General features: G+C 36.2%; 1 protein-coding gene across 6 annotated transcripts in view; it reads left to right on the forward strand.

Annotated features, from left to right (window-relative positions):
- LRP1B (LDL receptor related protein 1B) overlaps positions 1-18,468 on the forward strand; it is a 671,639-nt gene that overhangs the window by 620,147 nt on the left and 33,024 nt on the right. For 5 of the 6 annotated variants that reach the window (XM_027900055.1, XM_027900058.1, XM_027900056.1 and 2 more), the window contains exons 77-82: positions 95-318; positions 603-709; positions 4,007-4,123; positions 5,993-6,166; positions 6,719-6,844; positions 14,040-14,204. In XM_027900055.1, the coding sequence (XP_027755856.1) occupies positions 95-318; positions 603-709; positions 4,007-4,123; positions 5,993-6,166; positions 6,719-6,844; positions 14,040-14,204 (913 nt within the window). Of the gene's footprint in view, positions 1-94; positions 319-602; positions 710-4,006; positions 4,124-5,992; positions 6,171-6,718; positions 6,845-14,039; positions 14,205-18,468 lie in introns of those variants that run through there. The other variant, XM_027900060.1, reaches the window with a different exon arrangement.

An 18,468-nucleotide genomic window follows, 5' to 3' on the forward strand; every position in this document is an offset into this window, starting at 1 on the left:
TACTTAACTGTAAAAAGTTACATGAATCTTTGACTGTGCAGCTGCTGTGAAAGATCATTTCCATAATTATGATGGTAACATCTGTTCCTTTTAGTGTCCAGAATTCAAAAGGCCCAGGGGCATTGCCGTTGACTGGGTGACTGGCAATATTTACTGGACTGATCACTCCCGAATGCATTGGTTCAGCTACTACACCACTCACTGGACCAGCCTGAGATACTCCATCAATGTGGGCCAACTGAACGGACCCAACTGCACCAGGCTCCTCACAAGCATGGCAGGAGAACCATATGCAATTGCTGTAAATCCTAAAAGGGGGTATGTGCGTTGCAACATTACTCTGTTCTGGTGATTCAGACAAAAATTGCAAAATGGAGCAAGAGAAAGTTATGATGCTTCAAATGTCTAATCTTTTCCAAGCCATTTACTTCATTTTCCTGTTCAGTTTACCTGTATGTAAGCCAGGATCTGTTACCTCTCATCTGTCAGGAAGGCTGAAAGGCTCATAATAATTTTAAATGGCTCATAATAGTTTAAAATTTAGTGAAGTGTTTTGAGGTTCTGTGTTGGCACCCAGCTTAATTTTTTTTTCATACTTTTAGGATGATGTACTGGACAGTTATTGGGGATCGCTCTCACATAGAGGAATCATCTATGGATGGTACTCTGAGAAGGATATTGGTTCAAAAGAACTTACAAAGACCTACAGGTAAATGGCTTGTGATTTTTCCTAAATACACTTGGTAACTCACAGATTTCAGTTTCTCAGTTTAAAAAAACAACAACAAACAAAACCAAAACCAACCCAAAACAAACAAACAATTCACACACACACCCCCCAAATAAAAACAAACAAACAAACAACTTTTTAAAATATGTGTTCTGGTTATTCACACACAGTTACTATTCAGATTCTTAGTTCTGTTTTCAAATTATGCATCTCAAAAAGACTTTACCTTTTGTAACAAAGCTTAACATGGTTTAAGCAAATCAGTACAAAATACTGTATATAACCAGTTAAAATGTTTTTTCTTCAATAACACTGAACAAGCAAAAGCAATTAAGGGAACACCAGTTAGTGGAGAAACACATTTTTTTTAAGAATGCATTTGTAGTCTCACAGCCTATTCTAATTACTTTCATGCAAAATAGTACAAAACAAGGTGTAGGTGCTCAAAGAAGAAACAACTTAATTATTTCAGTATTTTATAGAACTATTGTGAAGTTTGACAGTACTTGTTGAGATCTTGTGAATTGCATTAAAGACTCCATTGGCAGCATAAAGGTAATTTTTGCAACAAAGGAAATAACAAATCCGGAATGAAATGTGTCTCTTAAATGGAAATGTGTCTCCTGTCTTGAAACTACAGAAGATTTTTTTTTTCATAACCCATTTTCTTATGCAATATTTGTTGTTTCTCCCGGTTTACAGTGATAATTTGTTGTTATTGCATTGCAGATTAGGGGTTGTCCAAGCTTGGTAAGCATTTCTATTGAAACAGGCTTCTTTCAAGGGGAGCTATCTGAATATCTAAGCACCTCAGGAGCTGCCACTATCACAGCAACAAATATTCATATTTTAACCTCTTGTTAAGCCATGTGCTACGGTGGGTTTATGGTGTTGTTTATGCAAATTATGCTCAACCCTTAAAGGAAACACTCTGTTGCCATGATTAGATTAAAATATAGCCACTTCAAAAAATTACATATGTGATAAAAGGAAAGCTTTGTGGAGAAGGAAGCACTGTGGTAATGATAATAACATACATAGCCAAAAATAAACTCAGTTAGAAGCTCCTGATTATTCAGACTGAAGTATAGCAGACTTTATCAAAGTTGTTACATATTCTTTGCTGAACTTCTATAAGACATTGTGAACATATCAGATACACAATCAATTAGATTTAGACCTAATTGCTGTAATTGGGCTTTTTTCTGTTGTTATCATGGTTGATCATCAAGGTTATGTCCTACAGAACAAGTCCCTACTTCCTTGGTCAAAAGGGCATTTAACCCCCTTTATTTGGCCGTCCCTTTTGGATAAGTGAACTTACTAAATTTTGTAGGCAGTAAAAGTATGAAAATTACCTGAAAATGCAAGCAATAATTTATTCCATGACCAGAAGCAGAACTACAAGAACTTCTCTTCTTAAATCTTGCATGGTATATTCCATATAGAAAAGTTTCCTGCAAACATTTAACCAGATCTGTGTCTCCTTACAAAGTTGAATAAAATTAAAATTAAGAAAATCAGCAGAATTACAAAAATATGAGCAGTCTTTGCAAAGAGGGAATTTCACAAATGGCTTGCCAGGGTATTGCATTTTCCTGTACTCACTGCCTGAAAACATTTCTGTGACATTCACCTGTGGTTTTTTTCTTCCTTTACTTCATGGTAGAAAGTAGATTTTTATGGAGTCTTTTAATTTTTTGTCAGGTATTTCACACAGATCCATGTCTTTGTAGAGGAAATGCAAAGAAAGAATCCAAACCTTTCATGTTTCCTCCCAAATAAGACGTTACTACTCATAAATTTACTGCTCCTAAATTTTTTACTGCATATGCCTTTCCTATTTCATGTAAGAAGAAGGAAGAGTTTAAGCATTTGGGCTTGACTTCATAGGATTTCCATAGAAATGACTTACACAGGAGTTCTAGATGTATAAAACAAAAAGAAATTTTTTTTTTCGCAGTGTCTTATCTCTGATACTGTGAAAAATGAATACACTGAGAATGTTATTTATTTAATAGTATAGTATTTAAATATTCTTATGAATATGCAAAGAATAATTTAAAGCTGGAGAGTGAGGACTGCTCCTAAAACATTCCCACTTACAGGTACCATGAATCGCAAGGAACTGACACACTGTGATTGCCTTTTACCAGAAATTATTCTCTTTAGCTGTATCCCTGAACATCAGTGTTTCTTTTAAAGGGATTTTTTTTTTTCTTTTTTTAATGGAGTTTGAAATGTAAACATATTTCACTACTTTATGAGTCACTTTCTCCACTTCCTCTCATCTATCTCTAGCTGATTAATTTATGACCTTAAAAAGGAGTATTTTTTTGCTGTTATGTATAATTTCTTTTGATGTATCTTTTTCTGACTTACCTACATACATAAATAGGAAGAAAAATACTTTTTTTCCTATTCTTATTAAAAATACACTACAACTTCAAAAGCTCAGACCAAAATTATTTTATGGTTGAAATATTTTTTTCAGGCTGAAGGTTTTGACATGATCCAAAATAGCATATTAATCATTTAATCATCCCCTATGAAACAGGGGCTATTTGATTTAACTATTTTGTTATTGCCTAGAGGCTGGGTAGTCACAATGTCATCTGCTTTTTATTCTGGTTTGTGCTCTCTGTCACTCACTCTCGTGCTTTCTTTTCATATATGACTGAATATATACACATCCATCAATATTGCTGTGTAAGTCCTGCAGCACTAATGTAGTTGAAATAATCTGATTTTTAATTCTATAATAATTACTGCTTGTGAAGTGTTGGTGATAAGAACAAGAACATATATACTTGTGGAAACTGGTAAGTTAGGAAAATTCTGTAAATTTTAAATGCCTTGTTTCTAACATACAATGAAACCAGTGCTGCTGCTTAGAAATCTATTGGAACAATGGATTTCTGGTGGTAAAGCAAGGTAGAGGATTAGATTCCATTTTTAATTCCCACCTGGTACATATCCCTACCCACTGAGGATAAAGGGTTAGGAAAGGTACTGACCTTGGCATAGTAAGTTAAAGAAAGTGAAAAAAACACAAGTAAAGCAAAGAAAATAAAAAACACCATTGCCTCAAGAGGAAGGTTTAAGTAGAAATTGTTACATTTTATTCTCCTTAGTTTCCAGTTGAGTTTTTTTTTTCATTGTTGCCCTTTTTTGTGTACACAAAGATATGAATGATATACAAATGTACAGTTAACATAAAAATAACATTTTTTTTCCAGGTTTTATATACCTATTTGAACTTTATCTTCTTTGTAGGCCTCGTAGTTGATCAGTTCAGTCAGCGCCTGTTCTGGGCTGATTTTGAATTATCTGTTATTGGCAGTGTCCTTTTTGATGGCTCAGATTCAGTTGTGTCTGTGAGCACTAAACAAGGTATGGAGAGCTTTTCTGTGACCTGGTTCCTATTTTATTTTATTTGGCTGAAGTTTCACTATTCAGAGAAAGGGTGTAAACAGAAAGCAGTTATTATTAAGTAATATTTGTTGGTTTTATTAGACAATGGTTCAGTATTATTGGAAAAAATAGATGTTTAAAATAAGATATTTTTAGCTTTAAGGGAGTCTAATAAAATTACCTTCAGAGAACAATGATTCAATGATATATGCAAATCTCCAAGTTTTTTACCTAATCATTAGCTTAGGTAAGATCGAATAACACTGTGGTTGATATTTGGGTTTGGTCTCACTTGGACTTATGCAGCAACAGGAGAAACTTGACTAAGAAATTAGAGCTGTCTGCCTTGAACAGGAGCTGGAGAGTTTGTAGAACAGTTGATCTGAATCAGTTTTGGGAGAAATAATGGGCTTGGCTTTCAGGTCAGCGAGTAATCACGGAATTCTCCTAACTGAATGTGAATGAGGAAAGTTCCCTTGATAAGAAAAGAGATTCTGGTTAAGCAAACTTTGTTTTTTATGGAACTGCTTGTCATTTTTTTAACTATATGTTAAATAACAATTTATGAGTAGAAAAGAGAGAGAAGACATTTAAAAAAAGAGTATTTGATAGCAGGCTTTTGAGGAGAATTGCTTAGTGGGCAATTGGTGCTGGCATTTCATCAGGGTGATATTATGTATATAATATGTGTATAATATGTTTATTATGATATTATATGTTTTGTAACTCATTGTCCAGAATCCACTAGGGTATTTTGGAATATACTAGGAGAATACTCCCACAATCCAGATTAGGCAGGACCAGATTTAAATCATCCTATTTTAGTCTTAAAGCATATTCTTCCACAACATGAAGGTAGTCATCTGAATAAAGATCCCTTTGAGTGTAGGAATCTGACAACCACCTCCTCTAACATCGAACCAAAGGACATTTGAAGGAGTTTAGAAATTGCTTTGCAATGAGACTAAAAGCTTCAACCCATTTAATTAAATAAATGTAAAATAATGCTTTAGAATTCAGAAATATTTTTATTGAAATAAAGTACTGAGTACAAAGTATTGATAGCATGAAAGGACAGCTGGAAGAAATAGAGGCTGATAGTTGAAATTAAATAAATACAACTGAAATACAAAACCGGTTTTAGTGTAAATGGAGATAATAGCAGGGAGAAAGTATCACAAGGAATGATAGATTCTGTTTCTTTATGTCTCCAAGAAGAGAGAGATCTCTGGCAAAGAAGTTTTGATCAGAAGCCATTACCTTGTTACATGGGTGAATGTGTGAAATTCCACAGCCAGCTGTGCATGGGAAATCAAACTATGTGGTCTAATAGGCCCTCACAGCTCTTAAAAATGAGGAATTAGTAGAGTTAACAATTTATTTTGCATTAATTTACCACAATTATGAATTAAAACGTGTAGTACAAAAACTAGCATTTCAAATATGTGAAGAAGGAGCTGAAGTATTTCCTTTGATTTAAAGCAAAATTATCTGTTTCTTCCTTGTGACATACTTCTAGTTAAAGTGTTGTACCTGAGGATGTTCTAATTAACAAGTTGGTACCCTAGAGTTTCCCCACTTTTCAATAACCAGCCAGTATCTGAGGCTGAACTGTGTGGAAAACTAATAGAATGCTTGAGATTTTAGTTGCTTGCAGTGTGAAGGAGTTCCTTTTATGCAGATTTGCTTTTTCTAGACAGCCTTTGTGGGTACAAAACCAGCTGTCTGAATAATGGTAATGTCTTTAGGTGGTAATCGTAGAAATGCAATTGAAGTTATTATGAAGACAAAGTTATTTATTATTTGAATGTGATGTGAATTTTTATTTATTACCCATTTTTATTCAAGGTTTGCTGCATCCACATAGAATCGACATTTTTGAGGATTACATATATGGAGCAGGTCCTAAAAATGGTGCATTTAGAGTGCACAAATTTGGCAGGAGCCTTGTAGAATATCTAAGTGTGGATGTTGATAAAGCAAAAAGTGCCTTGATTTTTCACCGCTACAAACAGATGGACTGTGAGTAAGCATGATTACTGTAAACTCAATATTGAGCACATTCACCTGGGGGGGGAAGGGCTGTGGGGGGAAGTAACCAAGTTGTATAAATATAAACCAGAAGCTGATTGCACAAACTGAAAATGGATTTAGTTGTATATATCTTTGTATAAGTTTGGTTTAGTTTGTTTGATGTGTTTTCACTTTCATTTGAAAGGACTTTGGACAAATGTGTACACAAACGCCTTTTGTACCTACAATGTAAATGAGACATAAAAATATTAGAAGAGAACTGAATACAAATACCTCTAGCTAAAAGCAGATGAAGTTTTTTGCTCTGTATTACCAATATCTTTTTTTGTTACTGGAGTAAAGTCTATCCTTCAATGAGTCTTGCACTGCTGTTTGAGTGTGTTAATGGACTTTAAGCTGTTGAGATCCTGGAAACTGGAAGTGCATCAGAATTTTTATATCTGATTGTTTACCTTGTTCCAGCTTTAGAGCAAAGTTGTAAATTCTAAAATAAATAAATAAATAAAATCAATATTTCCATTATTTTATCTTTTTAAACAGTGCCTAACCCATGCTTGGACCTGACATGTGAATTCATTTGTTTACTCAACCCTTCTGGTGCAACATGTGCTTGTCCAGAAGGAAAATCATTGATGAATGGAACATGCATTGATCAAAGCCTCTTAGGTAGGTATTGAAAACTGCATGAGAATTAGAAAATAAACAGCTAGTCACTTTTTGTCATTGCAAAAGGCTGAGTTGTCTGAGAGTCCAGTTTCGTAATATTGTTCAATATATGTATTACTGAGCTGAAATGGGAAGAAAAGATGGAGAAGCAAAATCCCTGATTCAAAAAAAAAAAAAACAAAAAACAAAAAACCAAAACCTGCTAATATTCATCAAAATAAAAATTGAGCTTTCAACTGGAGTGCTACAAGATGATATTTAAAAGTGATGATATGTACATATTGACCAAAAGAAGCTTGAAAGACTCTGAAATGTTTTGGATCCCAAATTAAACATTACCCATTTAGGAGCAAAAAAAAAAAAAATAACCTTAAAGAATATCAAGAAACACCTCTCCTTACACTGCAGCAACAGTTAAAGGGCAGTGAAAGCAACATAGCAAATAATAATGGCTTTGAAGTAACAGGCAAAGAAAGAAAAAAACAGCGGAAATATTTTAATCTAAAATTGTATCTTTTGGTAACATCTATAATGACTAATATCAAGACGCAGGAAACCAGACTTCATGGGAAAAGAGCTTCTAAGTTCTTGCTGCATTTTAGGGTGGGGAAAGTATTCTTTTTCATAGAGGAATATTAAGTACTTTAAAACTGTTTTCACCCTAATTTAAGCTGAACCTAAGATGGGCCAACTGCTGGAATGAATTCTTAGCCAGCTTGAATTTTAAAATGTTGTAGAAGTCACAGAATAGTATTTCTTATGTGTGTCATACATATTAGGATGTTTTTCTGATGTTTAATTTCAGGCTCAAAAGTGTTAAGTGGTAGATATTTTGTCGAGATTCTCAGTACTTAATTTAGCATTTAAATGAATTTCCCTGAAATGTCACAATGGTGTGGAGAAAATCTCACCAATCTACACTGCCTAGTCTTCAAATATGGAATCAGCAGAACTGTGTTTTAGGACCACGTGTTAGTAAACCTCCCAACTCTAAACAACCTCCCTGCCTCTCCAAGTGTCTTGTCAAGATTTTATGCTGATACAGCACCACAGAAAAAATTATTTCAAATTACCCATAGTTACTACTTAGGTGCTGAAGAATGGAGAAATAAAAGGATATTGTTTTTCACTGCTGAATTGCAGTAATTTGAGTCCATAATTTCAGCAATGCTACAGTTTTACTAATGGGGCAAAGGATTAAGCCATGGTAATGTTTTTAGAAAGGTGTGGGTTTTTTTGAGAGAGAAGTGAAGAGGCTTTTAAATTACTTCACTGCTGGTTATAAATTTTTATGGATAGGCAGAAAATGCCTAGAGAAGCATTTTTAATATATTGATAATTTTCAGTATCTTCCCACAGCTGCAATATCTATTATGACTTTTTAAAGGGCTGCTGAATAAGTGTTTCTTAGGTTTGTTTTTTTTTGTTTACAATTATATTTCAAGTAATGTCTCGCGTAGGCTTTTTTGTACATTTTTTTCCTGGCATATTATTTTTGTAGTATAGATTGCAGGTTTTGTAGCCTCACAGATTATAAATTATGAATTGAAAAAAAACTCTGTATCGTAGCACTCTAACAAGTGTGTGGTTTTGCACTATTTTCTTTTTTTCTTTTTTTTAAAGTATCAAGTGGATGTTAAGCAGCTGTATCATGCTGACACTTCACTTAGACTTCCAAGGATCAGCAGAGATTCCTGGGAAGATCAGAGCTGACCTCAAGATCAGCATCTTGAATTAATGCAGGTTTATAATTAAAGGCTGACTTGCAGTCCACTTGCCATTAATAGGTCACTAATAGCCTGCAAACAAAAGACAAGTCAATTTATAAACCAGGTTCTTTCACTTTAGGTAGTTATACAGTATGGCATAAAAAAATTAGGAGCTGTAGTCTTTTGTTCTTTTTCTGATGAAGATCTATAAAACATATATGAAATATTCCACAAACATTCACTTTATTTAAATCCACCATTACACTGCCTTTGTTGTCTCAGAGCATTTTGGCACAGTTATGGATGTCAGTAACTCAAACCAGAAATTCCTGCTTTACTTACTGTATATTGCAGAAGAGTGATCTAGAAATCCACAGAGAGGTTATATAGTCATATTTTTTTATTGGTCTGCATTAAAATCCTCATTTCAGGCAAGTCAGTCAAAATATTTCTCTTGATTTTGGTGGTCTTCTGGTTTTTCCCTAAAAGAACAAAATCCCAAAGGATGGTAATTTGAGACAAATCTGTGAAACACTTTTTGCTGATGTATTCTTTTGGTTTGGCTACTAGTTTGATCACACTGCAATAGGTATGGTAGATAGCTTACAGTGATTTATATACTTTTTACCTTATGTGTTCAGCAATAAAATACCACTCATTTAAAGATCTGAAAACTCATTTTTTTAATCTCCTTTAGTGGATGTCATTCATGCAGCAATAGAAGGCAAAGGTTCTGATTGTTCTGTACTTGCATAGTGGCTATTTCATGTTATGTAAGAAATTTCTTACTTTCAAAAATTAGTACCAATTGTGGATATCAAGAACTAATGTGACTAATGTGACTAAACTGTATTTTCAAATAACATATAATCCAAGTTACAATAGGAAACAGTCATTTATTGAACATTCTTAATATTTTTTAGTGCCTTTAGCTGTTTTGAGTCTTGTAAAATGTATAAGGATCAGATTTCCATGACTTGACAGCATCAAAATGGCACAGCCATCTCCAGTTCCCATCCATCTTAAATAGTGCCCCCAGGAGAGCTTGTGGCTGAAGATGCTGTTTTGACAATACATATGTCTCTATCCTTGTGGAAAATGTCTTCCAACAAATAATGATCACTGTCAGCATTATTATGCCATTCTTCTTTTTGGTAGGTTTTAGCATTATTATTGTACAGATGCCTGTGTGCAATTGCTTCTCAGTCTGACTACTATAAAGGTTGGTGACTGCAAGGTAATCTCAGTCTTGATCTGTTTCTTATGACCATATCCTGGGTTGTTTGTTGTTTTTCTTTTTTTTTAACAGAAGAAAATTAGCTGTCCTAAAATCCTGCATGATATTACTACCAGCTGGATCCGTTGAGCTGCTTTTTCTTCGTAAAGTCCTATGTGAGGAATACTAAATATTGAATACTCAGTGGCTTTCTTTCAGACTGAATCCAGATTGTCTCAAACAGCTGTTTCACCAGCTTCTCACGCAACCCACGAGAAACAGCTTTTGGGTTTGATTTGGGGTTTTCAAGTTGTTTTTTTTGAGGGTTACTTGCTATAGCAGGCCTGACTTTCAGTTTAGAACTGAAAACTACCCTTTAGTTTTCCAATGGGCAGAGTACAACTTCATTTTCCTAAAAGAGACCCCTGGATTTGCATCCATTAGGTTTCTTGTATCTAATTGCCTGTAGCACAATGAAGCTAAAAATGAGGATGAAAGAGGAGAGACTTGCACTGGAGGAAGACAGTGAGTACTGCAGCTGACTGAGCAGGAGTAATGAACACTTCCAAGAGTTCCCCGTTCTGGAGTTTCACGTTTATCACTTTCCTGTTAAGAGGGGAATATTTCTGCTCTCTTGGCTGCATGGAAAGCCGGAGGTAAAATTACAAAGGCTCAGATCTGGTGTTGCTTCTCAACAGAGATGAAACATTTAATTTATCGTGTTGTTTCCTTCCCCACGTTTCTGTGGGGACTTGCCCACTGCACGTGAGGATTTCAGGCAGAGCAGGTGCTTCGGCTGGGGATGGAAAGGTTAATCCCTGTGTACCTTCTTTTCCACCCAGTGTCTGCCTAAGGGAGCAAAAGCTATGGCAGTTCAAACCATGCTATCTTTTGCAGGGTTTGTCCTGCTTTCAGCCTTCCTAGATATCAAACAGAACAGAAATCTGCTTCTGATTTGAAAAAAAAAATAAAAATTTACAGCATATCTCCTGTGTTTACAAAGGGGTTAGTGTTGGGAATGGTGTTTCCCAGAACAGAAGAAAATGGATGTCTGTTATTTTTTATTCTTACCGTGCATCCTTTTCTTAGACCTTCTCTTCCTTCTAAAATTGTAAAGCAAGCATTTTTAAAAGGAAAAAAAAGTGTGAAGGGAAAACAGAGAGTAGCACCTCTCTTATAGCATTCAGACAAAATTTGGGGATATCAATGTTCTGATACATTTCAACATATGGAAGACTGGCAGGTAGAAAGATTTGCATCTATAAGGACATGAATATTTATAAAACCTTACCATAATATTAGAACTCTGCACTCTGTCTTTAGTAGGTGCATTCATCTCTATAAAGGCTGTTTGCTGTTGTACCAGCGTTTCTTCTGTGTAAGATTTTCCTTTTACTTTGAGGAGAAGAAGAGAGTCAAGGATGAAGCAGATAAGCCTAACTCCATTAATGTTTGTGTCAGTCATTTTGGGAAGAAAAACATAAGAAAACTTGCAAGTTAAAATTATTTGATTCTTTATTAGCAGTACGTTAAGATTGGAATGGGCAAATCAAGTCAGCAGGAGACTAAATAACTAGATTAGGAGAGAATATATAAAATAACATGACCTGTCATCCTTTCTTTCACGTTGGAGGTCCAGTAACTAAACTAGGGGTAGGGAAACAAGTGAAATTATTTACTTCTGACATTTCAGAAATGAAAAGAGCAGCTGGGAGGCCTTTGAGTCCAAGTTCCAGCAAGCTCAGAGCAACACAGAATTGTCTCGAGCTAGATACTTTTCTGATTTTACTTTTTCTAAAAAAAAAAACAAACTTTGTTCCAAGAGTGTGTACATGCTCTTCTTTCAGAGGTCTTTATTCAGTAATTCAAATTAACTGCATTCAGCTTTTTAGACCAGCTCTTCTTTGCTCCTCTCCTGTATTCTTTTTCTTTCTGCCTTCTCCTATGGGACCATTCTGCTCATGTCTCCCACACCATAGCATCTGATCTCCTTTTGTACTCAGTTGATGTGAATCTGCAAGCATAATTTGTTTCCTGTGTTTACTATCAGACAACAAAGCAGCAGCATTAGTACCCCTGTATTGTTAAAGTCTAAAGTAGTATTTTACAACTGGCTTATCCATTGAATCTTTCAGTCCTATTTCTTGGTTTACTTAAAGTCCAAAATTGTTGAAGTAACTTTGATTCGTATTAGATTTCTGTTGGAACTCTTGAATTTAAATTGTTTCATAGAGAAAAAAAACAGTAGTAATTGCCTTTTGTTTTGTTTTGGGTTTTTTTCAGATTTTATGTCTTAATTCTGTGGAATTGCTCTAGAGGAGCATGTTTTTAATGCACTGTCAGAAAGGTTTATAAAAATGAGCAGTTGTCTGTACTTCACTGTTATTTATTCTGTTTTTACCAAGTTCTGCTCCATAAACTCATGACTAATGATAGGAAAAAGAGATAAGATAAGCAAAACAAAAATAGACCTCCTCTCTGATAAGATATGCTACATTATCCGTTCAAACAACTTGTATAATGAGTAACTGAAGAATGGTTCATGGAACATCAAAGGATTTAATGAACCACCCAAATAAATAAAACACTGAAGCATCCTCAAACTCCTAAATACAAAATAGCTTTGTTACAGCAGGTGCATCCAGGGTGGGTACCAAAAAAATTAAGTGCAAATAGGATTTCAAGGTTTTTTTTATAAACAGCCATGAAGTGACAATGTGCCAGCCAGTCCACCACAGTAACTTTTAGATTTGCTATCTAGTTTCAGCTTCATTTGAGAAAGGTACAATCTCATCAAAGAAAGATGAGAGTTTCCAGAAGTTTTGTTTAATTAGATTTGATCTCAGGTTAGATGTCTGCACCACATCAGCACTGGTTGTGAAAGGAGGCAGCAGACCCTGCAGAGGAGGGGCGTACACAGGCAGGAAAGAGAGATTTGGGTGCATCCCAAGAAAGGGCTCTGCATAAGCACAGGTGCATTACTGGGCTCTGCAGAATCTGTGCTGGAGAGGTCTGTTCAGGTAGAGGACATGTGACATTCCTAAATTCTGCAATTTTGCAACACAGTGCGTTTGGACATGAAAGGAGTTGATGTACTTGTGTCACATCAGTCAGTTCCTCATCAATTGTTTGACTAAACGAGATGAACTCAGCAAAACACCTGCAGCTGGTGGATGTATTACTGGAGAATTCTCAGTGCTTGTGGTATCCCTCTCGTTTAAAGCCATGTAGGCTAAAATACTGGATTAGTCAGGAAGTAGTCTGGCTGCACAGGATTTGTTTTGCTGTTTGAGAAATGAGAGGTTTCATTTCTCGAAACATGTTTTGGGCTGGAAAGGTGCTTGCCTCTTTCTTTAGAATTACAGGTATTTGGATGTTTGAGCATATTATGCTAGTCTATAATTAATTTCTTGTTGGTATCATTGCATGATTTTATAACCTGTTCACTGAAATGAATAGAGGTTTACTTTTCAACGTGTTTCCAAGAGAGGCATAACTCTAATTATAAAACAGCTTTATAGGAAGATTGAATCTGGCCTAATCAGAATTTCTGTCACCTAACACCTCACCTCCAAGATGTGCCATCAGCAGTGCCATCAGCAGTCAGTGAATGCAGAGCAGCAGGCAGTACCACTTCTCAGGGATTTTACAGTCTGAGCAGATGAGAAAAAGAAATTATCAGGAAATGTGATTTGGGAGCAACAAGTTAGTATGCAAACATCATTTTTTGAGGAGGATTTAAAAGCTGAGTAATTTCCTTTTAAAAGTTCTGGATAAGGCTCAGTTGAAAAGGCTGTTGGTTAATAGAGAGAGTGGAAGAGAGATCCAAAAACAATGAATAGAAAAAGGCTGAGATCACCAGCAAATGACTGGGAAGTTTCCTGAGGTTTCCCAGATGAAACCACCATTCAGTTTTCTAGTTCTTAATAGTTTCAAACAAGAATTCATACTATCATTAATAACTTAGATCCTAGGGTGGTGACATAATTGGGTGTGCCATGCACAGGCTCCCAGCTCAGTAGGGTGCAAGCTCCCACCAACTCTGCAGCTCCTGACAGCCTTTCTGGGACTTATGATCTCCTAAGTGTGTTGTTTTTTACCAGCACTGTGGAAACAGAACTGATAATTTACTTTCTCAATTTTGAAAAGTGATATTCCCCACCACCACCTACTGACAGAGGTCTCTAGCTCTGTTTGAGAGACAAGGCTTTGTTTTGCCAGTTCCATGAAGTGGGGTTGTTGAACCGCTCTGTGTGTGCTCTTGTTGCAGATGGCACCTGTAAATTAACCTGTGAGAATGGAGGAAAGTGCATTATAAACGAGAAGGGGGATCCTCGATGTCACTGCTGGCCAAGTTACTCTGGTGAAAGGTGTGAAACAAACCATTGCTACAACTACTGCCAGAATGGAGGAACCTGTGGAGCTTCTCTCCTTGGTAAATATTTCTGAACAGCTCTATATTACTGTTATACCTGCCTTAAATGTTTGGATTTATTACCTGCTTGTGATATTTTTCTCTTTGTAACTTATTTGCTTTGTTTGCACATAAATGGTGTGCAAAACATCAGAATATGTCATGCAAATTTATCTTCATAATCAATAGTGCTTTTCACTTATGTGTCTCAGTGAATTAAACTGCATCCCAGAAAAGGGAGCCAATAAGTAAGTATTCAGTATAAAGACTCAGGTGTTGAGGTGGACAAATGGAATTGTAAAGCATAAGGCACAGTCAAACTACATATCTGGGAAAAGCCCATACACTTGTTCTCTTTTTGTCTCAGTTCTCCCTCTAAATTTTTATGTGCATACATAGAATTTGCTTAAATTTGGTGACCTCAGTCTTTTGCCTTTGGCTTCCTGGAGTTCACCAAACAGGAATTTTATACATCTAATTCTCAGGAAGACGTGGCTGATGAGAACTCAGATCCTTCATTTTCCTGAAGGAATTTGAAATTATATCTCTTATCTTCAGGGAAATAATTCTGGTAAAAAGTGGTGATTTCACAGCTAATCTTTGTCCCTAACACATAAGCTTTTGTAACTTGCAAAGTGCAATTAGTGTTTGGGCTAGAAAAGAAAAGTGTGATAAAAAGTACTCTTAGCAATTCTGTGAGAAAGGAGAAGTAGAGTTCTATTTTCTGCTTCAAGGAATAATTAAATATTTGATTCAAAGTAGAAAAGCTGGAGAAGAGTTTGCTGTCTGGTCCCTTCTCCTCAGAAGCTATTAGCTACTGAAGATAGGAATCATTTTCTCCTGTGATGAAGAGACCAACACCCTGATCTCTGAAATAAAATACCTGATCTTGAGAGGTTTGTGACTTCAGCACAGAGAGAGCTCTCTGAAATGCAGAATTATGTATCTGAATCTCTGTGGCAGAGACTTAGATCATAATGTTTTCCTCAGTACTTCTTACTAATTAACTCTAGCATATGTAGTTTAGTAATTTAGCCTCACTTGGTGGCTTCTGTGGAGCCTCCTCTTATTGACTGAGATGTGGTGGCAAAATTCCAGGTGAATGCAAACCTAGTAATCTTTTCTTTCAGTTCTGAGTAGTTGAGGGTTAATAATGTTGTTCGTAGTTATGTCCATAATAATGACTAAATATTAGAAAATGAGAATTACTTGTACTGGAAGTTGATTAATTATACTTTAAACTGCTCCTAACAGCTGATGGAACTGACATAAATGATAAGTGGTGATTTTTATCAATGTAGTGAGATCAATACATGCTAAGTGAGGACATGCAAGTGAATGGAAGTAAGTTGTGGGTGATTTAAATGGCATGCAGAACTCCCTCCTCATCTGTAGAGAGGATGTTTATTCCCACATCTTTACATGTCTGGCATTTAATTGATTCTTTTGTGGGGTTAAAAGGCTTAATAAAATTAATAACTTGGCTCCTGGAACTCAGCTCCATTCTGAGTCCTGCAGAGCCCCCAGGGCTTTATTTAATCCTTTTCTTTTGGCAGTAACCATAGGGCTCGATCACCTCCAGCAGTTTGTTTTCCCTTTCCCAGGCAGCAACACTTGCTGTGCTCACACAGCTCTGCTATTGCATGGCTATTTTTAATTTATATTTTCCTGCTAAATCCAGCCTCTGAAATCTCTCAGCCTTGCTGAAATAATTAGTGCAGTAGGTTTTGTCACCAGTGGGTAAAGGCAAGATATGAGCAGGTTCCACGATATACTTCTGCTAAATTTTTTACCATGGCCCAGCAGGCCTGGGGATGCAGCATCAGCCTGGTGCTTTGTGTCCCAAATGGAATGATGTGCCTGCCCTAAAAGGCATCAGGAGAGCCAGCGTGGACATCACTACAGTCCACAATTCCCCCTGATTTGTGGGGAACCTGAACATTTAGCGGCAGCTAATTTTTATTGAACCACACATGACCAAAGTGTGCCTTTATGAGCTGAGACCAACACAGAGCTGGTTCTGATGACTGTAGGCATGCCTGCTGATAGGAGTATTCTTCTGCAGTGCTCTGTCCCCTTAACAGTTTTATCAAATTTTGAAGAATCATATTTCAAGTTAACCAGATGTCTTATCTGCCATTTCCAATTCATGAGGGTAGCCATGCCTTGAAGCCTACACCATAACTTTCCTCTGCTGGAAATGTGGGAAAAAAGACCATATATCTTTCAAAATGACACTGCCGCCATCTAGTATTCCTGATAATTTTCAAGAAGTTTTCAAGCTGATCCTCATCTCATCTTCCTTGCATGCCTAGCCCCTGGACCCTGTAAATATTCTATTAAGAAGATATCTCTATTTCTTATCAGACTGTATTTCTTATCTACATCAGGCCATAAATCGTGTGTAACAGAAACAAACTAGCATGCCAGTGAGATGGCCCTTTATCCTGGTTTGATCTAATCCATGGTATACTGAGGCCATTATGTATCTTACTGAGGGAAGCTAAACTGGACTCCCCAAAAGCATTAGAAACTGTAATTAAGTCAACAAAGCTTAATTCCTCAAGTGTTTTTACAACAACCATTTCCTCTTTCCAGTCAAATACACACACACTGTGTGTGTCCTTCAGTCCTTGTGTTCAGTGAACACACATTTATCTGCAGGGGCTGCACAGGCCATTTGCAGTTGGACTGGGGGTGTGAAACCCAGACCAGAACAACGTTCCTTCTCCTTGTCGGCCTTCAAGGCAGAGCTGATCTGCTCTGTCAGGTTCATATGAGAGTAATTAGTCTATATAATGCTTTATTCTTGCACATTCCTACATGTAGGAATAAACAAAACCGTTCTTTATTTACTGGGAATTGCTCAGTTTTTCCCTAATGGCTTTAGAGCTTCAGCATTATGTTTTGTCTAGATTTGAAATATTTTGTCATACCAGGTTGACCTGTCATCTAGCAAGATCGTGTCCAACCCTTAACCCATCAATGCCAGGCCCACAACAAAACCACGTCCCCAAGTGACACATCTACACGTCTTTTAAATCCCCATGTTCCAATAGGTACATTGAAAACTGGTTTTGCTAAAGGATTCCCTCACATTTCTGTGAAATATAAAATTACTATCTTAAAATAAAATCAGCTCAATATCATTTTACTTTGATCTGCTGTGCTATTGCTGCCTGTGCATTCCTCCTCCTGTACTACAGTGCTCACAAACAGTTCCTAAAAAAAGCAGCAGTTATACTTCTGATCCATTGTACAAGTGACTCATCAAACTGAGCTGCTAAACTCCTACAATCAAGTTTCATATATTTTCCTAATTTTATGATTTTTTTATGCCTTTTTTCTTTTTGTTCAAAACTATAAAACCTTTTCCTCTAGAAGCTGCAGAAGCGATAGGTGTGTGAGTGCCAGTCCAAACCCATCTGCAAAATATAAACGTCTAGTGATCATTTCAGCTTGGCTGACTCTTTCTTTCTTAGAGGCTTTGATTGCCCTTGTCGATTCTTGCATATTATACGACTCCAACAGCTTTGAGTCGATCTCACAAGTTGTCATTTTACATACATTCCCTTTGGAAAGCTTAGGGGCTGCCAGTCATTTCAGCCTCATGAAGAGGTGCTTCTGCAGGGTCCCCACAGCTGGAGGCTTCCCCAGGAGTCAGGGAATTTCCTTTGGATTCTGGCTTAAAAACTGAGGAGGGAAGGATGAACCTCAGAACGAACTTTGCATCATATTCTGATACAAATAAATTCCTGCAGCATATAAAATACTCTTCCGGTGGATGTGTGTGTTCTAGTGAATGTGTAAATCCTCCTCTCTTTCACCACCTAATACAGAATAGTAATGTGATAACTAATTAAGTAAATTGCAGAGTATTACTAATTTTTTAAAACATGATTGTGCTAAATCTTTGCTGGATGTGTTAAATTGTAGAACCTCATTATCTGCACACAAATGTTAATTTGTTAAACAAATCCCACTGGCAATTCAGGGATTATTCACTGTTGGCTTACTTACTGCTAAGCCTTTTGGCAAATTCCTATGTGAACGTTATATAGCTGGAGATTGGAGCAGCTTTAATTAAAATTTATAAGTTTACGACAGTTGTATTGAACTACAATAATTGAACAAAGAAAATGTCATCAGTTAATTAAAAGTACACATCTGAGACATGTAATTAAAAGTTTGGGCATAATAATGAACACTTTCCAGTAAGCCAAATTAATGGGAATTTGGAAAAAAAAATGCAAATCTCACCATAAAAATGCACTTATAGTTTAAA

The sequence above is a fragment of the Empidonax traillii genome, unplaced genomic scaffold, assembly GCF_003031625.1.
Source record: "Empidonax traillii isolate 1590-97213 ecotype Southwest subspecies unplaced genomic scaffold, ASM303162v1 scaffold702:size1046427, whole genome shotgun sequence".
Taxonomy (NCBI): domain Eukaryota; kingdom Metazoa; phylum Chordata; class Aves; order Passeriformes; family Tyrannidae; genus Empidonax; species Empidonax traillii.